Here is a 25,055-nt window from a genome sequence, read left to right on the forward strand (position 1 = left end):
TCCAAACTTTCTTAGAGTAATCATTTGTGAAGGTTAGGAAGTATTGAGCCCATGATAAGTTGGAAATAGTGTTTGGTGATCCCCAAAGATCAGAATGGATGTAGTCTAGAACCGCCTTCGTAGTGTGTTTTGCCTTTGGGAACTCAAGCGTCCCTACATCCTCCTTCTTCAGATATCATCTCCTAACCAACGTTTCCATTGATCGAAGACTCATATGTGCAAGCCTTGTGTGCCATCTTTTCGTGAGATCAACACTCCCTGCTGCTGTGATTGCTTCTTGTCTTCTTATAATGCCCTGGAGATAGTATAATCAGTTGTTATACATTCCAGACAGCACTTCCATGCCTCCTTTGTAGAACCTGACCATATAGTCCCTTCCATTGTAGCTGCAACCAGACTGTTCTAGTTGTCCATAGGATATCAAATTTCTCTCCATCTCTGGGATATAACGAACTTCACTCAATGTGACCGATGATCCATCCTTGTTGTCTATGGTTATTTTTCCCATTCCTCGAACTATGCAGAATGAGTTCTTTCCTATCATCACTTTATTCCCTTCAAATTCCACAAACTCTGATAGAAGATCCCTTAGTTGCGTGATATGAAAAGTGCAACCTGATTCCAACACCCACTTTTCATGTGATACTATCAGACTGACTGTCAAGGCTATTGGCCCTGGAAGATCCTTTGCCACGTTTGCTGAGTTTCCTAAATTTAAGGAGTGAGATGTTTTTTTGCGTTCTGGACAGTCTAGTTTCCAGTGTCCATCGCTTCCACATATCCAACAAGTCTTATCTTGTTTTACATTATACTTGCCTACTGATTTAGGCCTAAATCTGCTCTTTAATTTGTTGTTCCATTGCTTGTTGTTTCCTGAATCATTTATGGTCGATGTTCATCCCCTTGACTCACTGTAAAGATCCTTTGAGTGTATGCCTCTTGTTGTCAACCTCTTCTGCTTTATCTCCGCCTCCTTGGAGTATGCCGCAGTGATGACTTCGTTGACAGTCAGCGTGGCTTTCCTGGTTCCATACTGTATGGTATGTACCAATGGCTCATAGGCTGTAGGCAGCCCAGAGATTAGTTGAATGGCTTGATCTTCATCTGAGAAGTAGATCTTGATACTTGCCAAATCAGCTAGGAGCTTTAGGAAAGAGGAGTAAAAGTTCTCTTCCATTGGTTTATTTTCTTCCATCCTGAAGCAAGAAAATTTCTTCTTGAGATACATGAAGTTTGGCAAAGACTTTGATTGGTAGTCTCTCTCAAATGCTTTCACCATTCTAAGAGTTGTAGTCTCATTCATTATCTTCCTCAAGATTACATCACTAAGACAAGTGATGAATAGACTCCTAACTCTTAGATCTCTTTCTGCCTTCTTTAGGTTTTTCTTTACTTCGACACCTTCTTCTAGCTTTGTTATATCAGATTCAAAACTGGTTTCTTTCTGGAGTACTGATACCAGGCCTTGAATCTCTAACTGTGTCATCATCTTGAATTTCCAAAGTCCAAAGTCACCTTTCCTATCGAACTTCTCGATCTCGAACCTCCATGGCGTCGGATCCATCCTCTTTGATGTGTGATTCCTCGCTTCTTGTCACCTGCAGATAACCAAGAAAACAATCCCACAGCAACTAGATGCACAACCAAAGATTCAAGATCAGATCAATTTAGTATAAGAGTAGAATTTACAATCCCGATCAACCTCTTCCCGTTGATCGGTGCTCCTCGATCTTTACTCCTCGTAGAACCAGATCGTTCTACTGAATCCGGACCTTGATCCGGTCTTCTGGATCCTTCGAATGCCCTAGCCGAGCTCTGATACCACTTGTAGAAGAATCCGATCTCAATACACACTTGTATTGTATCTCAATGATTTCTCTTGACTATCGAACTCTTTGATTCTATCGATCTCTCATGTCTCTCATTGTTTGAAGATTGCGACTCCACACACACACTGAAAAAACCCAGAACGCAACACGAAAGAATACAATTGACAAGAAACCACACGAAGTTTTAGAGTTCCCTATACTTTGGGTACATCTCCTTCAGGATCGGTACCTGGAATTCACTATCTCTGCTTCGGTGGTGGAATCATCTGCTTCGGTACCTGGATAACATGAGAAGAAGACAAGGCCGTTAGGTTGTTATGAGGTGTTATCCTCTGCTTCTCATCATTCTCCTTTTATATGCACGTGTAACTTCAGCTCTTGGGCTTCACTCTTTCACCAGAGGCCCAGCAGAATCTTTATCGCTCTTCTTTACTACAAACGTCCAGGCCTAGTTGTGAACGACAAGCCCAGTCCAGATCAACTCAGTCACTTGTCAATCTCACATAGAATATTTTTGGAATATAACTATTTTATATTTTTTAAAATTTTTAATTATGTATGCCATTTTTGAACTACATTAATTATGTATTGTCATATATATATATATATATGAATTGTGGTTCATCTATTTAGTTTGCATTATTTTCTCTTTTAAAATAAATTTATTTAATAAATAAATGTATTTTAAGTGGTAATATTTTGTATTATTTGTTGTTTTCATAATAAGTAATATTTTATTTTTAATATTTCAAATTCAAACAAAAATATTAATAAAATATAGTAAAATTATAAAACAAAGTATATATGACTTATATTTAAACATAGAATTAAATTTTTAAGTTTACGTTTAGACATAAATTATATTTGTTTTTGCTGTTTTTTAAACAGGATTATGTGTGTTTTGGTAATGATATTATATTTTATTATTTCCACAATAAATATTTTACTATCGATAATATTTTCATTTCATTATTTTATAAGCAAAAACCAAAAACAAAAAAAAATATATAAAATCATAATTCATGGTTTTAAAAAAACTAAAATATATTGCAAAACTAAAAACAAAGAATCAAAATCTTAAATCCAAAAACCAAAAACTAAAAACCAAAATCTAAAATTTAAAATCTAGAAACCAAACAAACAAGCATCCCGTAAATGGATCTTGATTAGATTGGTAGTCTGGATCTAATTGATTGTGGTTCGGTTAATAATTAGTTAGAAAGGTAGTGTCAAATTGTTTTTGTTATACTTTCTATTTAAAAAATAATAATTTGAATAAATAAAAGAGGAAAGGCTCCAAACAAGAATTTTTCAGCCATTTTATATCTTTTTTGGTATAAAATTCCCAACATAAACTACAAACGATTTTATTTTTGCAAAGAGGGCATATTACAACTCGAACATAGAGACATTACATTACGAAACTTTATTCACCTAATTTCTTTTATTTGACTTAAGTAACTTTTACAAACTCACCATGGTTTTACTTATAGTCATACACACATGTGTATACATAGATTAAATCATCCATGGTGGTTAAAGTATTGATAGATTTAGTTGCCAGTCTGAGTCTGCACAGCTTCTGCACCGTGTCCGCCGTGGCCTCCTCTTCCTCCGTGTCCCCCGCGGCCTCCTCTTCCTCCCTTGTATCCTCCACCGCCGTTGTATCCTCCTCCCCCGTTGTATCCTCCACCTCCGTTGTATCCTCCACCACCGTTGTGTCCTCCTCCTCTGTTATATCCTCCTCGTCCGTTGTAACCTTCATTTCCGCCATGGCCACCACCATATCGATCAGGTTGCACAGTGTCCTCACTCTCTGTTTTCACCGTACATATCCAAAACAAAGCACCTCAATATTATTTCAAAGATATCTTTTAGCACGTGCATATGTGCATTGCACTCCCCGATTATTGAAAAAAAATTCGCTTAAAACTATTCAAATATATATAATTTCTGATCTCTGGTCAAAAAAGATAAATCGCATCATTATATACCTTCAATATAAAATTTGCACCGAACATCTAAATGGTTTGAGATGGCCTGATACGTATAAAAGGTTTCAATATCATACATATCGTCTTCTTTTTTTCTTTTTTAATAAAACTGGGCTATTCCAACCTAAAGGCTCGACTAATCTCCGGGAGAGCCTACCAGCGAAAGACAAACCTGGTTCCTCTACGGGGGAGTTAGATATTCACACCGCCTAGCTACTACACATATCGTTTTTCTTACTAGACAAGTAGACAACAACATCATACTTAAATGTGTTTTGACTTAGGAAGTCCAAATAATTAACTAGCATTCAAACAAACTTTCTGGACTTAAAACGGACGAAATGGTATGATGAAATTATGAAATAGTACTTTAGCACCACAGCCTCTGGAACTACTTTTATTTTATATAGAATAATTTTACGTACCCGACTTCTGTGCAGATGCTGCGGCCATTTCTGACACAACGAGAAGAAATGCAAAGACACCCAGCAGAATCAAAGTCTTTGAAGCCATTTTCTTTAACTGAATTTAAGTTATAACACTCTCTTTGTCGAAAAACAGGTGATGAATAAAATGTCAGTCTGCATGATCTCTATTTAAAGAGAAAGAGGAGGAGCGGATGAGAAAAGCCAAATAACAAAAATTCAATAAAAAAAATTTAATTTTTTAATTAAAAGAAAAAAGAGGGAGAATTTATCACAACATTGGATTTGGAATTTTATAGAATTTGAATACCTACTAAGTTCCAGAAAATCTAAAATTAAGGTAAATGTTGAAAAATTATTGCAATTTCTTTAAAAAGATTTAAATCAATGTTATAATATTAAAAAAAATATTTTAACCTTTGAATTTTATTTTTACTGAAAATTTATATTCTTTAAAATTGTATTTTGATTACCTATTAATTTAAATAATATATATAAATATACAAAATAATATTTTCATATAAACTTTATTTATCTGATTTCATTTTTTATTTTTATTTTTATGTAAAACTGAAAAATAAAGAAGAATTTATTTTGTAAGAAATTTCAAAAAACATCATCATAGGAAGTGATATTTTTATTCATTAAATTTTAACCATATAAGTTATTTTTATAATTCCACCAATTTTTATTTGATAGATTTTAGTGACTAAATCTTTATTTCTAATAAGTTAGAATTTTGATGACCTAATACAAATTATGAACTCAATAACTTTGGATTTTAAATTATTTTTGTAAATGTTAAATACAATAATTGATGATTTTGGGGAAATATGAAATCCTATAAACTTACTAATCGGTTAATTCAATAATTACCCTATAATATTTCCGAGAGGGACTTATTGGATGAGGGGTTTGGAAGGTAATTAAGTAGAAAGCGAAAAGACGTTATTTTGTTAAATATTTAAGATAGGTTTACTTAATTCATTTAACCGTTATGGGAATGTGTTCTCGCTATATTCTATTTGGGTTATTTCCCACTTTTCAGTTTTAGATCTTGTTAAACTTGAACATACCATTCGCAAGGAGAAGCAACCAGCATCGATCAACAACTCTTCTTCATCGATTGACACCACTTGTGAGCAAGCAACGATCTCCACTACTCAAACACCGATTGGCACCAACCCGCAAGCAAGTGACATGGCCATGACTCTTGTACTGATACAGAATGCGAATGGAGACCTTCATTTCTCTGAGTGTCATTTGCTAATGCAGCAGGTCAGAGATTTGATGATCACGGGGTGTAATCCCTGATTCAAAAGAAGCTTCTTTAGAAGATCATGATGCTGAGATGCACTAATCGCTCCGGCTGCAGTTGCTGAGAATGTCCAGGCCGTTCAATCCAGAATGTTGGCTGATCACAACCGTCCACATCACTACTAGCCAACAAGTCTGCAATTCCGTCTCCTACTTTCCAAAGGCACGATTTCGAGCTGAAGTCTGCTTACTTTTCACCCATGGGACAACATCCTTATCATGGACTCCCACATGAGAGCATTTTATGAATCATCTGGTGCGGTTCGAGGATTTAGTATCTGCTATCAAAGCCAATGGAGTCCCTGATGACTACCTTCTTTGCAATTTCTTCAAGTACTTACTTGCTGGGTATGCTTCCTATTGGCTTAAGCAGTTACCAACAAGATCTCTTACATCCTAGACAGCCATAACAAACGCCTTCCTGCATAATATTTTTGATAATGCACCGCCCGAATACTGGAGGAACAGGATTGATACTTTCACTCAAGAGCCTATAGAGTCTTTCAAGAGCTTTTGGATATGATTCAAGTCATATCAGAGAGACTGTCCACACCATGGGTTTAGAAAGGTACAACTGCTAGGTACCTTCTTCAGAGGCACCAATTTGATTTATCAGATGGCTCTAGACACAACTAGTGAGGAAAACTTCGACACTGGAAATTTTGAAGAAGCTGTGAGACTTATTGAGAACTTGGCGTCTAGCAATAGCACGAAGAATACTGCTATTGAGAGGAAGAAATTGGCTGACACTTGGATAAGGAGCAGATGGCTGAAGTTAAATCAAAGCTGGACAGTTTTCGCAAACTTCTCAGGAAACATGTTAGCAGAGGATGTAAAGGCTGTGGATACCGAAAGTGACAGGGGCGAGGAGGAGGATGTGAATTAAGTCAGTGGTACTGGTTTTCGGAATCAAAGGTTTGGAAATTAGTAGAGCAACAAAAATTTAGATGGCGCTGGCCAAAGAAGTAACTACATCAACAACTAAAGCTCGCAGTACCAGAAACTCTTCAGCAAATGCAACAACGGTGGCTTCACAAGAAACTATGGAGCATCCTCTTATCAGTATCCTGAAGCAGCAACTCAAGATAATAAACTAGAAACAATGATTGATCAGGTTCTTGAGGGGCAGCATAAATTGGTTGTAGATTTCAATGAGAAGATGGATGATGTGTACAACAATCTGAATGACAAGTTTGAAGCCCTCAGCACTCATGTGAAGAAGCTGGAAACACAAGTGATTAAGACTTGTGATGTTTTAAGAAGACAAGAAGCATTGGTTAAAGGAAAAGGTGAGGCTGGACTGAAGCACTACGTGAATGCCATCATAGATGATGATTTCTGGCAAGTGGTGAAGCATGCAAAACTTCAAGGAGTGGAATTTCAAGTTAAAAGTTCCATGTTGTTTGGTAGTACGCACTGGTCTCGTTCAACACCATCAGATGAGCACCGATCGATATCCCTGTAGAGTCTGTGGATTCTCGAAAGACAGCTAGTGTCAATCGACAATACGCAGACATTGAATGAAACCTATTTGAACCTATGACTTATCGAGTATAACTACCAATAATATATCGACACCGTCTTTATGTCGATCGACACCGTCTTTATGTCGATCGACACCCATCTCAAATAGAAGCGAGGCTGACATTTGACATCAATCAGCAATCAAATTTTCGTCAACATCCTCCAGAGTATGATGCACCAGAACCTATTATTTACCAACATGCTGCTGAGGGATATGCTACTAATAAGGGGGTGGCTGATTTCACCAAGAGGGTACTGAGGATTCCTAAAGATGAGCCATTAAATGAGACTTACTACAAGCTCTATTAGTAGCATATCCCTCAGCAGCATGTTGAGGGATATGCTTTATATTTTTTTTTCAGAGAGAGCAGAAAGACTGAATTGGACATCAAGCATATATCAAAAATCTTTCTAAGACTTAGATTGACAAGGATTGTTCTCTTTAGTGTGTCACATCCATCAAATTCAATCTAGGAGTATCAAGAGACTCTCTGCACCTCTTATGTTACCATTCGATCCTCATAGCTTGTATGCTTGAGTCTCTTATTAGCATAGCAAGGATTATCCCATGTTCCTTACATCTAATGAGATCGATCTTGGCTAGGATCACATCATACTCGTTCCTTTTGCTTTCTATGTTCAGCCTAAGATCATTGATCATCACACTAGATAGAGTGATCTATCGTGATCAATCTCTGACACTAGCCAGTTATCATGTATTTAGAGAATAGCTAAGCTTCTTTGGAGCCTTTCCATAGCTCTGAAGATATGACCATCGACCAACTGAGTGCTAGTAGCCTCTAGGTCACCCTACATCCATTCCTTCAAGTGATCCAAGGCAGATCATCTTATCCAGGGCCGTACCAGTATGTCAACAAGAAGTAATACGATCAATAAGAACAAATATAGTGTTTTATTGATCTTTAATAGAAGTACAACGCTTGATGTATGAACGCTAATTCTATATGTCTTCTTATTGTAAAAGTTGTGAATATCGAATAACCTCCACTCTTAGGGTTTTAAGCTTGTTTATGTAGGTGATCATTGGTGAGATTTTATGTTAGATTCAACAATCTCTTGAGAAATGGGAAGATTTTCATTTACCTAGAAGCTTCTTTTTAATCCACAGACAAGAAAAGTACTTGACATGGAAGGCAGAAGCTGGAAATATTTTCGTCAAAGATCAGCGTCGTATTCTAACATGGAAAAATAGCTAATGGGATAATTTATGCCTAATAGTTTTTGTATATATATATCAATGTTCTAAAATACGGTCTAGATGTTCGTCTAGAAAGCATATATACCCCTAGCATCGCTATCAAGTCTTTCCAGTCCATCCCAAATTGCTGATATGTTGAATGATGCAACACGCTTTCCACTGTTCACCGTAGCTCTTCAAAATCCATATGCAATGCGAATCTTCGATTTTTTATTTCTTATCCGTATAAACTATGTCTGTCCCGTGTTAAAAATACATATTTTTTAGAAATCAAATTCTTTAAGAAATAATATGCTATATTTTTACAGATATATTAATCAATATTACTTATTATGTTGAATAACTATTGTTTACCCAAGCAGTTTTTTCTTTTTCTTGCAGTTTACCTAATCCAGTCAAACATTAAAGTAAATAAGGAGATTATGAAAGTATGAATACATTGGTCCCCATATGGTGGGTTGGATTCATTTGTGAATATATTTCAAAATCTATTAATGGCAACCCCACCAGTTTTTTAGATTGTTTATTACCAATGTCTTAAACACAGCGCAGTCACACACGTATAGATATAGGATTTCAATTTTTGGTTATAATTGTTTTATTATTAGAAACTGTTATCATCATTGGATCCTCTTGGAAAAGTCCTTGCCGACAGATTTTAAACAGCCGTATACAGACAAATCAATATTCAGTGAAAGTAAAGCATAGAGTAGCACAGCAACACGTAGTAACTACCAACGAAGGTGCAAAATTTGCTTCGCTATTTTTTTATCCTAATACGAATATTCTAATGGATTTCATTTGATTAGATAAACGCTTGGCTATAGTTAGTTTATGTCGAGTCGATGAAAATATCCATCCAAGTCACCTTAACGTAAGAAATCAGAAATGCGTGGATGAGGTGAGCATTAACAACGGTTATTGAGTGTAGACATGTATATTTTTTGCAACATGTACATCCTAAGTATCAAATCATGTAGTAGCGATCGAAGGCGGATAAAGGATGGTTGGGTATTAGAATACTTGGGTATTAGAATACCTATTTGAAGCATATGTTAAAGAAATGGAAAATAATTCGGGAATGGGATAGGGCAATAACATACTTAAAAGATGAAAATTATAAACACGACATACTGCCATTAACCATGATAGTACTTATTTTTTTATTAATCTAGGATATCCAGACTTATGTAAAAGTTTAGAGTAATTTTCAAAATAGATATACCCCATAGATAGTTTCTCTCTACATATTCAAATGGACCGTCCATATTCATGTAAATGTCCATGATAACGTGATATAGTTTTGCGCAGTTGGTGGATCGAATCTGAAACGTGTTGGCGTGTCGAATCTGTCTCTTTAACTCGACCATAAGATCCCGACAATGATAATAATTATATAGTTGATAATATTTTAGATTTGGCCGAACTTTAATGACGTTTTGGAGGAAAAACGATTCAGGTTCAGAATATATTTTAGGAAAGCTTAACATAATTGTCTATTTAATTGTTTTTGTCGTTATAACATCAAAAAGTTATTCTATTATTTAAATCGACGTGGACACAGACAATCCAAACAGGAATAAAATAACCAACATAAACTAGACTTCTATGAAAATTTTGTACACTCTTGAAATGTTAAAAGATTGGTGACAACTAATTATGTAGGAGTGTCGTTAAAGGGTGAGGTCTTGGGTTCGAGTAAGTCCAAGCGCACCAATAACCTACCGGTGGATGTGGAGGCATTTCCTCCAACGGTGAGGGGTTAGGGTCGGTGCGCTGCAGGGCTGTGAGCCGGGTTCCAAGTGAGCGAGACGGGTTGTCACATAAAAAGTTGACTTTTTTTTGTGACAACCCGTCCCACTCATTAGGACCCCAGGCTCACACCCTTGCAGGGCACCGACCCCAACCCCTCCATTATGAGTCTTCTCTGACTCCATAATTAGGTTGTTGGTGCGCTTGGCATTTCTCGAACCCAAGACCTCACCCTTTAACAACACTCCCACATGACGAATTGTCACCAATTGATCAGATCAATAACCTGATGGGGGAAGTGGAGGCGTTTCCTCCCACGGTGAGGGGTTAAGGTCGGTGCCGTGCAGGGCTGTGAGCTTGGGGTTCTAGTGAGTGGGACGGGTTATCACATTAAAATGACGACTTTTTATGTGACAACCCATCCCGCTCACGCAGAATCCAGCTTACTCGGGGAGTTATATGCTTATAACGCCCCGACCGCCCACGGCTAATGGGACACCCACGCTTGCTCTCTCGGCAAATGGGACCCATCCCGTTCCAACATTCGGTTCATAATTTTTTTCAAAGTCTCAAAATCATTGTTTATTAACTCTGGAATCACCACCTCACCTTTCCCCGTGCTTTGGTCTCACTCACACGGTATCGCGAATCACTTCCTGATAGGTGACCCATCCTTTCACTACTCTAGCCCAAGTACGCTTAACCCTGGAGTTCTAAATGGATATGTGACAGAAAAGGTAAGTCAACTTTGGTGACATAGGTAGCCAATCAATTCTCTTAAGCCTTTCCATATATAACAACTGGAAATGTCACAATTCATCCCCTCTCAAAGAATGCAACGTCCTCGTTGCGCCCCACGACAGGTCTCAAGACGCCTCTCAGGTCAGAACCGAGAAGGCTAACCAGCTCTGATACCACTTGTAATGCCCGACCGCCCACGGCTAATGGGCCACGCACATTCGCTCTCTCGGCCCGTGGGCCCCATCTCATTCCAACAATCGGTTTGTATTTTTTTTCAAACGCTCGAAATCATTGTTTACTGACCATGCAATCACCACCTGACCTTTCCCCGTGCTTTGGCCTCATTCACACGATATCACGAATAACTTTCCGAGAGGTCACTTTTCCTTTCACTACTCCAGCCCAAGCATGCTTAACTATGGAGTTCTAAACGAATGTGTGACGGAAAAGGTAAGTCAACTTTAGTGACATAGGTAGCCAAATCAATTCTCTTAAGCCTTTCTATATATCACAACTCGGGATGTTACATATAGTTTGCTTGGAACTGGGCCCTAGTTTTGGATCTACAAGATGACGATCATTTGTCTAAGTGAGGCCTTGGAGTCAAGGGAGGTGGTGGAGTCGGCTTTTCTATGGTGGCGATAGTTGGTTCGATAATTTCCAATCTTCTTGCTTGACTTAATCTAGCCGGAGGTGGTGGCGTGTAGGATATATATATGTCTCTCAATTGGTGACAACTCGTCCTCTAGGAGTGTCGTTAAATGGTGAGGTCTTGGGTTCGAGTAACGCCAAGCGCACCAATAACCTACCGGTGGATATGGAGGTGTTTCCTCTCACGGTGAGAAGTTAGGGTAGGTGCCCTGCAGGGCTGTGAGTCGGGTTCCGAGTGAGCGGGACGGGTTGTCACGAAAAAAGTCAACTTTTTATGTGACAACCCGTCCCACTCACTAGGACCCGAGGCTCACAGCCCAGCAGGGCACCGACCCCAACCCCTCCATTATGAGTGCTCTATGACTCCATAATTAGGTTGTTGGTGCGCTTGGTATTACTCGAAGCCAAGACCTCTCACTTTAACAACACGCCCACAGGACGAGTTGTCACCAATTGATCTGCAGGTCAATTGGTGACAGTTTGTCCTGTGGGAGAGTTGTTAATGGGTGAGGTCTTGGGTTCAAGTAACGCCAAGCGCAGCAATAACCTACCGGTGGATGTGGAGGCATTTTGTCCCACGGTGAGGGGTTAGGGTCGGTGCCCTGCAGGGCTGTGAGCTGGGTTCTGAGTGAGCGGGACGGGTTGTCACAAAAATGGTCCCTTAACAACACTCTTCTAGGATGAGTGTTGTTAAAGAGTGAAGTCTTGTGTTCAAGTAACGCCAAGCGCACCAATAACCTACCGGTGGATGTGGAGGTGTTTCCTCCCACAGTGAGGGGTTAGGGTCGGTGCCCTGCAAGGCTGTGAGCTGGGTTCCGAGTTATCGGGATGGGTTGTCACACTTTTCAATCCTTCGGTGTTATCTTCTCGTGAGTTCATTAACGGATCTGCGCAGTCCATTCATTTGTCTTCTTTGTGTGTTCTTCGTGTCTAGAGTTTTTTCTGTCATCGGTTGTTTTTTTGGGCGATTGTAATGAAACTCTCTTTAGTTTTTAGAGAGCCAAAATGTGCTAGGTGCAAGGGTATTCAAAGTGTTTCTTCCTCTCTCTCTGTGATGGCCGGCAGTGGATAAGACCATCCCAGTACTTGGTGGATTGTTTGATCAATCTGAACAGGTTGATTCCTCCTCATTACATGCAGGTACCGATTCCAAAAGGCAAATTATTTCCATTTCAACCCATCTTTCTTGTGAGGAAAGTTTGCTCTGGTAAAGGAGTTCCTCAGGCTAGAATATTTTTCACCTTATTCCTTTCAAGCGCTTCATAGTCTACAGTAAATCGATATTGGATGGTGAGGAAGGTCCACTCGGATTAACTAAACAAGTAGGGAAGATTAGTAGGATCCGGAATTGCTTACAATTTGTTTGTGTAGTCAGAGTTTCATATCTGCTTGTGATAGTTGTATGGTTTTTATTCATTTCCATGCATGATTTTGTTGTAAAAATTTGTATTGTATGTCCTTTTAGGATGAAATAAATAAAATTATATATTTAAAAGTGTTGTCAATAACATTGAATGTTGGATACGTGGAGTCTCGGGTCTGTTGTTTCACTGAAGTCTTATACTGATGTTATGGAACTAAATGATTTTTCAATTTTCTTTCTTTTCTTTTTCTTTGTGAAACGGGAAATTGTCAAAAGACATCATCAGCGCGCGCTCGGGTGCGCGTACATTTTCTGTATATAGTTTTTTTTTTTTTTAACGCTGGATAATTATGCTATTACAACTGTGAGAAATATTACAGACGATTCTACAGCCGACAATTCTACCTGCCGTATGAGGATTCACGCCTGACTGCATCATCTGAGCCGCTATCGGATCCACGCTTGACGGTACTCCTTGCGCCATGTTGTAGATCTCTTGTAAGCATTTTCTCCTTTAATTTGCATAATTCCGCTTTCTCCGGGAATTGGAACCCAGACCTCCTGGTGTAGAAGAATTAATGAATTTTTGGTCAAACCACTGGACCAAAGGAGCTTTCAAATCTATGTTTATAGTTTAAAAAAAGATTATTTATATAGTTTATAACTATCATACATTATTTCTGTTTGTGTTTCTCTTCATTAATATAATACTGATTCCTTTATTTTTCTCTACGAGTTACTCACTTTCACCTGTTCTTTTTTCCTTAACTTATATAATACTAACTTTATATGTTTCATGTGAATTTAGTGTACATAGTAATTATGGATGCTGCAATATATGTTAATTGGATGTTATTTTGTATTGTAATTCTTTGTTGTGTGTTTTCCAGAAATATGTTGTGTCGGGAACTTAATTTAATAATCATACGAAAGTGTCAAATACTATTATGTTATTTTATACTCCCAAAACTTGTAAACATTATTGTGAGTGCATAATAAGCTTTTTCGACTCGCAGCCGCCACTCCTCTTCGTCTTAGCTCGTTCCAGCTCTCGGCGGTCAGTGCTCCTCACCTCTGTCCGGAGAGGGCCATTCTGCTTTCCTTCGTTCGGTTATGCTTCTCTGCTTGTTCAGTTTTCAGCAAGGAAGTTGAGGAGTCGCCACTTCGGGAAAGATTATCCGGTGGTTGAGGTGACATATCTATTCATTGTAATTGTGTGGCGTTTGGCGGTTCATCGGCGATCTGTCTACCTCTTCTTGTCTCGTCTTAAGTGAGCTTTAGATCGAAATGTTGTTTTGGACTCTCTCTTGTTCGTCTGCTATTTCTTGATGGTAGGGATTTGAGAACTGTCCTTGCGTGTGCATATTCTCCTTCGTGAGGTTATGCCTAGGCGGATGTCTTGGGTCTGTTACACTACAAGAAATTTGGCCTTTTATAGCATAGCGGGATAGCACGGATTTTCAAACTGCTATGGTAGATAATTTTTTCGATTTTGGGACATATTGATAGCATTAACTTAATGCTGTCGGGAAAAATTCACAAAGCGGGAATAGAAAAGCACGCGTACCGCTTATACTTAGTGAAAATTTGAGAACCGGGAAATACTAAATCTATTCCCTCTTTACTGTAACACTTAGGATACATAAGGATAAAAAAAATGATTGTCGACAACTAAATTAAAAAAAAATGAGTAACTCTCTCTCTCTCAGTCGAGAAAACCCTACCCCTTTCTCCCACACCCAAATCTCTCCGTCGACACCTTGAAGCTCGATTCTGTGTTCTGTAACCTGTGATACTCTCCAGCTCTCTCTCTCTCTCGAAAACCCTAACCCCTTTCTCCCACAACCGAAACTCTCCGTCGACACCTTGAAGCTCGATTTCGTGTTCTGTAACCTGTGATACTCTCCAGCTCTCTCTCTCTCTCTCGAAAACCCTAACCCCTCTCTCCCACAACCGAAACTCTCCGCCGAGACCTTGAAGCTCGATTTTGTCGTCTGTAACCTGTGGTACTCTCCAGCTCAAGTCGATTCGAACCGAAGAGGTTTATTTTCTTCGATATCTCAGTTTCCCATGATTCTCATTTCTTTTATTATGATATGTTTGATTCTGATTTAAATTGTTTAATTCCCGTGGCTTTAGTACATGTTTATGGTTTGTTTTAGTCTCGGCTTAGTCATTACATGCTTCTGATTTGTTTTAGTCTTTGCTTAGTCATAACATGATTCTCATTTGTTTGACTCTCGTTGACTACTTTACTGAGTGTTGTTAATTTTTTCTAGAATTTAGCTTCATTTGTTTGACTCTCGTTGGCTACTTTACTCTCGTTGGTTTCTATTTCCTGTGACCATTTTACTTGTTGGTTATTTAGAATTTGTGTATTCTGTGACCATTTTACTCGTTCTAATGGTTTTAAAGAAGTATAGATCAAACAATGTTGGAGAAGGCGTGGGTTCATCTGTCAAGGTAAGAAATCAACATATATTGATCCATGTCAGTACTCAGTAGGGGATTTGAGTGTTTAATGAATTGTTCTGTTTTGTTTGTTATAACTGCAGAGTTGATCCTGCTTATGAGAAGGGTGCATGGGACTTTGTCCAAGCTGTGTCTGCGGGTGATGGAGCTGATAAGTTCATTATCTGCCCTTGCACAGACTGTCGGAATGTAGATCGGCATTCAGCTGCAGATATAGTCGATCATCTGGTTAGAAGGGGAATGGATGAGGTGTACAAGCAGCGTAAGGACTGGTATCATCATGGAGAAGTATACTCTGTGGCTGAAGGCGAGATGAAAGAGAAGCAGTGGAATGAAGAGATTGTTGGGTTGTACAGAGCTGTTGAGAATTTAGATGAAGAGTTAGCTACTGAACGTGACTTCTGTGAGATGGCAGAGGGAGAAGACATGAAAGAAGATGAGTTCTTGGCAAAGATTGCAGATGCTGAAACCCCATTATATCCAAGCTGCGCAAACCATAGCAAGTTATCAGCCATCGTGTCATTGTTTAGGCTGAAGACTAAGAATGGCTGGTCTGACAAGAGCTTCGATGATCTACTTGAGACGTTGCCGGAGATGTTACCAGAGGATAACGTGTTGCATACATCACTGTACGAAGTTAAGAAGTTCTTGAAGTCTTTTGATATGGGTTATGAGAAGATTCATGCGTGTGTTAATGATTGCTGCCTGTTCAGAAAGAAGTTGAAGAAGCTCGACAGTTGTCCTAAATGTAAGGCCTCAAGATGGAAGATTAACCAGCACACTGGTGAGATCAAGAAAGGTGTCCCACAGAAAGTATTAAGATACTTTCCAATAATCCCACGGCTAAAGAGGATGTTTAGGTCTGAAGAAATGGCCAGAAACCTAAGGTGGCATTCTACTAACCAGAGCAGCGATGGGAAACTAAGGCATCCCGTAGATTCTGTGACATGGAAACAGATGAATGACAAGTATCCCACATTTGCCGCTGAGGAAAGGAATATACGGCTGGGACTCTCTACGGATGGATTTAATCCTTTCAACATGCAGAGCAGTAAGTACAGTTGTTGGCCTGTGCTGTTAGTTAACTACAATTTGCCTCCTAACCTATGTATGAAGAAGGAGAATATCATGCTAACACTGCTCATTCCTGGTCCACAACAGCCTGGTAATAGTATTGATGTCTACTTAGAGCCATTAATAGAGGATTTAAATCAGTTGTGGAGCAAAGGAGAGTCAACATATGATGTTGTGAGTAACACTGCATTTACAATGAAGGCAATGCTGCTCTGGACTATTAGTGATTTCCCAGCCTATGGAAATCTAGCTGGATGCAAAGTGAAAGGAAAAATGGGTTGTCCTGTGTGCGGGAAACACACTGATAGTATGTGGCTGAAGTTCTGTAGGAAGCATGTGTATATGTCTCATAGAAAGGGTCTCCCACCAACGCATAGATATAGGTCGAAGAAGGCTTGGTTTGATGGACACGCTGAACACGGGAGAAAGTCTAGGATACTATCTGGTCATGACATTTCCAATAACCTGAAGCACTTTGTTAACAACTTTGGGAATTTTAGAGAAGGTAGAACGAAGAGGAAAAGAACAGTGAGTGTTGAAGAAGACTGTGATATTGAGGACGTTTCCAGTGAATCTGAGGCAGAGGAAGAAGATGAAGTTGATGAGGAGGAGTTGTCAAGATGGAAAAAAAGATCAATCTTCTTTCAACTTCCTTATTGGGAGGTAAGTCTTATATTGAACACACAATATTCCTTGTATATTATTATCTTTAAGACTCTCACAGTTTTGCTTCTTTTGTATTGATATTTAGGAACTACCCGTGAGGCATAATTTGGACGTAATGCACATTGAGCGAAATGTGGCAAAGAGCATTGTCTCAACGTTACTTCACTGTGGGAATTCGAAGGATGGTCTCAATACACGTAAGGATCTGGAACATCTTGGTATTAGAAAGGATCTGCACCCGAGGGCCAAAGGGAAAAGGACTTACCTACCAGCAGCACCTTGGTCTTTGTCGAAGAGTGAGAAGAAAGTATTCTGCAAGCGACTTTCTGATTTTAAAGGACCTGATGGATATTGTTCAAACATATCTAGGGGTGTTTCAGTAGAAGAGTGTAAGGTATCAGGTCTCAAATCACATGATTATCATGTGCTGATGCAACAGTTACTCCCGGTTGCAGTTAGAGGATTATTACCTAAAGGCCCGAGACTAGCAATATTACGGATGTGTGCATTCTTCAACCGGTTATGCCAGCGAGTAATAGATGTAGAGCAGATTTCAAAAATGGAAGCAGAAGTTGTGGAAACTCTCTGTATGTTTGAGAGATTTTTTCCTCCAAGCTTCTTCGACATAATGGTTCATTTGACAGTTCATCTTGGAAGGGAAGCTAAACTATGTGGTCCAGTCCATTTTCGCTGGATGTATCCATTTGAGAGGTAACTTATACTATATTTAAATTTTAAAATCTCTAGACTGTGACTAAAACTTTTTTTACTCTATGTAGACACATGAAGATCCTGAAAGACTATGTTAGAAACACTGCGAGGCCAGAGGGTTGTATTGCTGAGTCCTATCTTGCAGAAGAGTGCATGCAGTTCTGCAGTGCGTTTCTTAAAAAGACAACCAATGTGGAGGAGAAATTAGATAGGAATGCTGACTATGAGAGCCAGACAATCCTAGAGGGACGTCCAATATCGGCACCAAAATCAATTAACCTCTCTGAAATGGAGAAGAAAACAGCCCACCTTGCTGTCCTACAGAACACATCTGTTGTTGACCCTTATGTTGAGTAAGTGACTGCATTTTTTAACTTCGTAACCTATAAGCTACGTAGGAACTGAAACATTTGTTTTTTGTGTCACAAGCATGCATCTACAATTTCTACAAGACACAAATGCAAGATGTAGACGTGATGCAACATATTTGTGGAGTACACATACCCTGAATTTTGCTTCTTGGTTAAAAGAGCAGGCAAGTTTATAACAGTTGTTGCGTTTCTAAATTAATTGTTCTTCTATTCTGACAATTGCTTATACTTTTTGCTAGATAAAAGTGGATTCTGAAACACATGGAGAGACTCTAAAATGGTTGGCATATGGTCCATGTAGTACTGCAAGGTCATATACAGGCTACATAGTGAACGGACAACGCTTTCACACACACTCAGTTCAGAGGATGAGCCAAAACAGTGGAGTATTTTATGAGGCTACTGCAATGTGTAGAGCGAGTGCAAAAGACACTTCACAAGTCGTCGATTTGGTATCATACTATGGGAGAGTTACAGAGATTATCTTGTTGGACTATAATGTCTTTTACGTCCCTCTATTCAGGTGTCAATGGGCAGTACGAGGAAACGGAGTTAAGGTGGAAGATGGGTACACACTTGTTAACTTGAATCAGTCTCAAGTTTCCTTTAATAGGGATCCATACATATTAGCTTCTCAGGCAAAACAAGTGTTTTACTCAAGGGAGGATGATACATCCTGCTGGTATGTTGTCCTAAGAGGTCCATCAAGAAGATACAATGAAACAGAAGAAGAAGATGTCAACATAGATATTGGACCATTGCCATCAATCATTGATATGGATGTTGAAATAGATGAAGCTCACAATGCCCGAGTTGATTGTGAAGGCATATATGTGTGATGCATGTGATATGTGTCTTGTTTGATGCTTGACTGTTTTGTGTTCTTTTGTGAGGTCTTCTGTGATATGTGTCTTGTTTGATGCTTGACTCTTGTGTATTCTTTTTTGTGATGACTGATGTAGTTTCATAGTTCTTTTTGTATCTTGTACTAACTAATGTGTAATTTGTTTCAGGTGAATTAAATGGGTCGTCCAAAGACTACAAGAATGAAAAAGAATGCGCATACTAGTAAGGTCACCAACAAAGACACGAAGATCACAAAGAGGGGCAGGAAGAAGAAGTCTGATGTGGAAGTAGAATTTATTGGTACTATAGAATGTCAACCGCAGCATGATTCTGAAAAAGATCAGGAGCCTGTCGCTGAGAAGGAGCATGAAGAGCTTCGAGAAAATGAAGAAACTGCAGCTGCTAACGAGCAGGAAGAGCCGGAAGAGGCTAACAGGGCTGTGGAGACTGACGTTAACGAGCAGGAAGAGCCGGAAGAGGCTAACAGGGCTGTGGAGACTGACGTTAACGAGCAGGAAGAAGAGCCTGAAGGAGAGGTGGAATTGAGTGAAGTTCAGCCTAAGCAGAAGAAACACCGAGGTCCAACCAAGATGAAGCACATCGCCAGAGATCCAAATGCTAGAGAAAGAGTGGAGTTCAATGATTTTGGAGATCCTGTTGGTGAAGGATCAGTGAAGCTGTCTTCATACCTAGGTCCACTAGTGCGGGAACATGTACCTGTCACATTTGATGATTGGAGGAAAATCAGTGAGGAAGTTAAAACTGTTCTTTGGAAATCTGTTCAGGTGACTTTCTCCTATTACATTTTCACATTTGATGGTTCTGTATCGATATCTGTAATTAATTTGGTATATTTGTGATTGTAGGCAAGGTTTAAGCTTGATGAAGACTATCAGAAGAATGCTGTGTTGAAGCAAATGGGATGTTTATGGAGGGCGTCAAAATCAAGACTTGTCACGCAGATCAGAGGCAAATCTACTAACCAAGAGAGGATGAATCTGAGACCAAAGAATGTTAATCCAGTGGAGTGGCGAAAATTTGTCAACTGCAAAACCAGTTCAGACTTTAAGGTATTGAGTGATAAATACAAGGAGAGGAGGAGCAAACAAATTCCTCACACTTGTAGCCGTAGAGGAATGGTTAGGCTAGCGGAGGATATGGTACATTTCTTCACCTTATCTATTTACTTTTTCTTCACTTACTACCTTTTTCACATCTGATGTCATGTTTTCATCAGAAACAAGAGAGTGGTGGAGTATCGAAAGTGAGTAGGCTTAAAGTGTGGGTCAAGTCACGTACAAAAAAAGATGGAACACCAGTCAATATGCTAGCTGCGGAGAAGTTTGTAAGTAGTTTTTTTTGGTGCTTCAAAGATATAACTATATGCTTAGTAACATATTTTCTGTTGACAGAAAAAGGCAGCTGAGATTGTTGATCACGGTGCTAATTCTAATTCAACAAACCTTAGTGTGGATCCGCTTTCAGTACTATTAGGACCTGACAATCCTGGTCACTTGAGGGCGATGGGAAGAAACATTGGGAAGACGAAGTTAGCTTGTTTTCAAGTGAAGAAACAATTTATGGCTGAAATGGAAGAGAAGCACCTTGGTTTGATGAACCAGGTTAACGAGTTGCAATCTGAACTTGCTAGGATGAAGAGACAGGTTAGTTATACTAAGCATGTTTATATTCTTGGATGTTAGTTATGAGCTGATTACTTACATGCATTTATGTTACAGCAAGAACCTGAGATAGGTGAAAACTCAGCTACTGCAAGAGCAAGAGTAAGTAATTTACATCTTCACAATAATTGGTTAGTAATTGTGAAGTAAGTAATGCACTGACATGTTTTAAAATATATTTATGTAGAGTGTTAACAAAAGCGCACACCCTAAGTGTGTGTTGGTTGATTGGTCTGGTTCTGATGAAAAAGTTGCTGAGGGTCGTGTTATTTCATCTGAACCGGAAGACTTTGTGAATGACATCCCCTTAGGTCCTCTTGCTGTTAAAGTATTGGTTGAAACTGCAATCAAGTCCGATGCTTTTTTATGGAGGCCTGCAACCGGTATGTGTATTGTTGAGCAAGCGGTTGGCGAGATGGTTGCATGGCCTGCCAATAATTGCATTATTTCAGACCAGTCGATGTATTCTGAAGATATTCCTCTTAGGGTAAGATGTGTAATCAAGAAGCAAGTTTTTACAGTTTACTTTGTTGTTCTTTGTCTGAGTTGTTGTGATCATTAACATATGCTTGTGTCTGCTAGAGCCCAACGGCGTATTCTGTGAACAAATGCAAACTCCTATCACCTTGGACAACTACTGACGAAGTTGTTGCTGAAGGCCGTTGGCAGTGTCAAGAACCAAAAGCATTGGTTAATCGTCTCCCTCTCGGACCAAATGCAGTGAAAGTATTTGTAGATGTGGTGCATGAACCTGACACATTTCTGTGGAGACCTAGACCAGAAATGACATACCTTCGGGACTCTGTTAAGCACTTTGTAGCATGGCCTGCAAGTAAGTGTGTGTTTGAAAACACAACAAATTCAACACGACCCACATCTCCTAAAGCATCGACTGCTACAAGCAAATCTCCAGGGCACACATTTTCTGCTTCGTCACCAGTTTCTAAGTCTCCAGTGCAACAACCTCCAAAAGCTACTCCGAAGAAAACTCAAGTTGCATCTCCTCTTCGAAGATCTCAGGTAAAGTTCGTAGTAGCTGTCCGTTTGTTGTTATATATTTCATTGACATAAAATGGTTTGTCTTGAATACATTGTAGCGTCATTGTCAAAAGGATGCTGCTCCAAAAGAGAACCAGAAGTGCAAGTTGATGTCCATTGGCGGGAACAAGCAGGTGGTTGCAGAAGGACGTTGGGCATCAGACAACCCAGAACAGACTGTTCACTTTGTTCCCTTGGGACCAAATGCAGTTAAAGTCTGGATTGATGTGGTGAAGGTAACTTTCGCAGAGGTTTGGCGTCCATCTTCTGAGATCGAGTGTTTGGGAGATGCAATTGGCTCATGCATTGCATGGCCAAAGGAGAAGGTGATCTTGTGTTAAGACGTCTATCATGTGTAATGTACTATTCTACTCACTCTACTTGGATGTTATTGTGTTCTAGTTTGGATTGAGACTTGTTGTCTGGGTTATGTTCTAGCTAACTTGTTGTTGTTCGGATTAAGACTTTGTATTTTGAAACTTGTGTCTGCATCAATGAATGTGGCAGGTTATGAGATTTTCAATCGAATAGGAACAGGTTACCACATAAATAACAACAAATACTATGACACAAAATTACTGCTACGATATCGAAAATATAGCATTAACAAAATTTCTATCATATTGCAAACCACAATGGTGAATTGTGCCATAAAAGTATATATAATAACTTGTAAACTTTGCTATCGTATAGAATATATAGCATCCTATGTCCATGCTATTATAAATATCACTCAGTAATAGCAATCCATAAAAAAAGCTATCATATGGTAAAACTACGATAGCATATCAAACAATGCTATAATATAGGGGGGACCTATTATAGCTCGGGCAGACATAGCGGTTTCAATAACGCTAACAAAGACATTTAATAGCTGTTTCCTTACGCTAAGAAAGGCCATTTTTCTTGTAGTGTTAGCTCCGGCATGAGCACCTCTTTGGCGATGGCTGGGGGTGGCGCTTCAATGTGGTGGAGTTCAGAGTTTCCCCTTTATTTTCCTTCGGATCTACCCAGATCTGTCATGATTTACAGCGTGGCTCCTGCAGTGATTTCCGTTGGTTGTGTTCTTGTTTGGGCTTCGCTTAAAAGGTTATGGACATGTGATTATTCAATTGAGTTTTTGTCCGCTGCAGTGTGGTGATTAGGTGTTGAATAGAGGCAGCGATCTGACTTTGGTGGCTCCGTTGCAACTATGGGAGATGATTCTTCAGGATTTTCTAGCTTGAGGATGCTGGTCGGAGGCAGCTTCTCTGACTGCCAGTAGAAGCTCCTATGCCACCGGGTGTAGCTTGATCTTCTGAAGTTGGTTCGTTTTTGCATAGTTCTTGGAGAATTTATAGGCTATTCCCACTTTTGAGGTTTGAGGGCTGGTCTCGGAAGGAGGAGCTCGTGGCAACAAAGATGAGGACTCCAGTTCTTTGGATCTGCGGCAACTTTGCAAATGTTCGAGTTCTATACTCGAAATTGGTGCTTCATCGTCTAGGATCCCCTTAATTTATCTTCTGGTATTTTTTGTTTGTTGCTTTTGGTTGTTTTCCTTTGTAGATTAGTCTTTGTTGTAATTTTTGGTCTTTCTGTTTCTTTGTTTTCTCTGTATTTTGTCAAATATTTAAAAATTGTTATATAATTTAACATTTTATCCAAAAAAAAATTATTTTTTTGTGCACCTATTTTTTAAGTTCTCATTTCTTTGATTACATGTGGGAGTACATGTTGTGTTTTCTTTGGTGGACCTTTATATTTCTCTGTCTATTTTCATATAGTATCATTTTTTTTTTTTGACAACATAAAAGGCTAAAGCCTATGAGACCACCGGTTCAGATAGCCAAACCGGGGGTAAAGAATCGACATATAGCATAGCTGAAGGAGAACTCCTCGCACCACGTGCAAGCTTGTCCGCCATTGTATTTTGTGCCCTTGAGATATGTCTGATCATGAAGTTGGGGAAGAAAGTCTTACTGCGGCAGAATTCTTCCATGTGTGTAGCAAACGCCGGCCATTCGTCGGGTGAGGACACCATCTTCACCAGTTGAGAACAATCCGTCACAAATACTACGTCTGAGAACAGAAGGGTCTTCATGCACTCCATCGCCCAAATCAGTACTTCACATTTTGTCATTCCTATTTTTCCATATATACCACATAATCCATGGAAAATACTCCGAATCAACATCTTTTCAGAGTCACCAAAAAAGATGATCCAAACTGGTAAAAACTGAGGAAGATGGAAAAATTCCGGGAGGGGAAGGGATCCGAGATAAAGCCCATGTTTGAAGTGCTGGTGGGCATTCAAACAAAACGTGATAGATGGATTCGTCTTCTGCCCCACAAATACCACACCGGAGATCACACTCTATACCACGAGCGTTCAGATTTTTTGAAACTGGCAGTGTTCCAGACAAAGTTTGCCAGACAAAGTGTCTTAGTTTCGGTGGGCATTTGAGTTTCCAGGAATGTGCCAAAAGGGGTTTAACATTAGGTCCATAACTTAACACTTTTGGGCCTCGATCCGAGTATAAGGATTCTGTCTTAAACCCTGATTTCACCGAGTATTTACCTGAGTCCGTAAACAACCAGCCGTATGTGTCGGGCCTTTGCGTTCTACTAACTGCTATAACTCGAATGATCTTTACATCATCTGGATGAAAATATATATTCAGCAGATCCTCATTCCAGGAAGAATCAATGGGATTTATCAGATCTCCCACCGTAAGCGACCTATTTAAAATTTGAGATTGAGTTTTTGGTAATGCTGACCTCGGGCGAGGAGCAGGGATCCTGTGGGAACCGAAATTCGCACTGTCAATTTCCGTTTAAATAAGGAAACTAGGAAAACCCTAATTTCCCAGAGGTCCCGGATCTCTGCGAGAGCCAACGACAAGTGACCAAATATATGCGGAAATCATGAAAAGATAACAAACGAGTTTAGAGAAAACAGTAGATCTTATTTCGAGTCAGCGTAAGAGCGTTGCGATCATTACAAGAGATCATAAAATCTTTGGCCGCAAAGACTGTCAGCGAGTTACTTAGTTCTAGCGGCCTAAAAGCTCAAACCTAGTTGAGTCGCAGCTCGATAACAAAAAAACGAAAAAGATACATAAAAGGTTTTTGATTGATTTCGGACTGAATCTTGTTAAAGGCTGCCTACGTACCCCTTTCGAGGATCAAGCCGAACGTAGTTCAATTGATAGATCACGACAAGAGACCGAACTGCCTGGGCGAGTTCGTCTAGTAATTGAGTGCCAGTCATAGAAACCTAACTTGTCGAGAATAAAGCCTAAAGTTTCTAAGTGCAGAGAATTCCGAGTCTTAAAAGTCCTCTCCCATGCTCCTCGCCTAGGACTTCTTATATACTAGCTCCAAGGTTGGTTTACGCTTTT

At 39.4% G+C, this 25,055-nt stretch overlaps 3 protein-coding genes across 3 annotated transcripts; 1 reads left to right on the forward strand and 2 right to left on the reverse strand.

The window, feature by feature from the left end:
- Nucleotides 1–310: 310 nt before the first annotated feature.
- Nucleotides 311–1,564, reverse strand: LOC106403857. The gene is made up of 2 exons (XM_013844638.1): nucleotides 913–1,564; nucleotides 311–615 (listed from the first exon to the last, which is right to left on the reverse strand). Exons 1-2 carry the CDS (start codon nucleotides 1,562–1,564, stop codon nucleotides 311–313), a joined length of 957 nt encoding a protein of 318 aa, XP_013700092.1.
- A 1,616-nt stretch (nucleotides 1,565–3,180) lies between these two features.
- Nucleotides 3,181–4,395, reverse strand: LOC125590205 (cold and drought-regulated protein CORA-like). Its single transcript, XM_048763494.1, has 2 exons — nucleotides 4,249–4,395; nucleotides 3,181–3,645 (listed from the first exon to the last, which is right to left on the reverse strand). Exons 1-2 carry the CDS (start codon nucleotides 4,334–4,336, stop codon nucleotides 3,383–3,385), a joined length of 351 nt encoding a protein of 116 aa, XP_048619451.1. The 5' UTR covers nucleotides 4,337–4,395; the 3' UTR covers nucleotides 3,181–3,382.
- A 10,851-nt stretch (nucleotides 4,396–15,246) lies between these two features.
- On the forward strand, nucleotides 15,247–18,948 carry LOC106403858. The gene is made up of 5 exons (XM_013844639.2): nucleotides 15,247–15,278; nucleotides 15,371–17,024; nucleotides 17,113–17,738; nucleotides 17,807–18,091; nucleotides 18,633–18,948. The coding sequence occupies exons 1-5, from the start codon at nucleotides 15,247–15,249 to the stop codon at nucleotides 18,946–18,948; spliced, it is 2,913 nt and encodes a 970-aa protein (XP_013700093.2).
- Nucleotides 18,949–25,055: the final 6,107 nt, after the last annotated feature.

This window comes from Brassica napus, chromosome C7, assembly GCF_020379485.1.
Source record: "Brassica napus cultivar Da-Ae chromosome C7, Da-Ae, whole genome shotgun sequence".
Classification (NCBI taxonomy): domain Eukaryota; kingdom Viridiplantae; phylum Streptophyta; class Magnoliopsida; order Brassicales; family Brassicaceae; genus Brassica; species Brassica napus.

Excerpts from the sequence above, each read along its gene's own strand:
- LOC106403857 (XM_013844638.1), bottom strand. The coding sequence starts at position 1,564 with ATGGATCCGACGCCATGGAGGTTCGAGATCGAGAAGTTCGATAGGAAA. Across the intron at positions 616-912 it reads ACACTCAAAGGATCTTTACA|GTTGCACTTTTCATATCACG; the intron begins GTGAGTCAAGGG and ends TGTTGGAATCAG.
- LOC125590205 (XM_048763494.1), bottom strand. The coding sequence starts at position 4,336 with ATGGCTTCAAAGACTTTGATTCTGCTGGGTGTCTTTGCATTTCTTCTC. Across the intron at positions 3,646-4,248 it reads AGCATCTGCACAGAAGTCGG|AGAGTGAGGACACTGTGCAA; the intron begins GTACGTAAAATT and ends CGGTGAAAACAG.
- LOC106403858 (XM_013844639.2), top strand. The coding sequence starts at position 15,247 with ATGTTGGAGAAGGCGTGGGTTCATCTGTCAAG. Across the intron at positions 15,279-15,370 it reads GCGTGGGTTCATCTGTCAAG|AGTTGATCCTGCTTATGAGA; the intron begins GTAAGAAATCAA and ends TTATAACTGCAG. Across the intron at positions 17,025-17,112 it reads TTCAACTTCCTTATTGGGAG|GAACTACCCGTGAGGCATAA; the intron begins GTAAGTCTTATA and ends ATTGATATTTAG.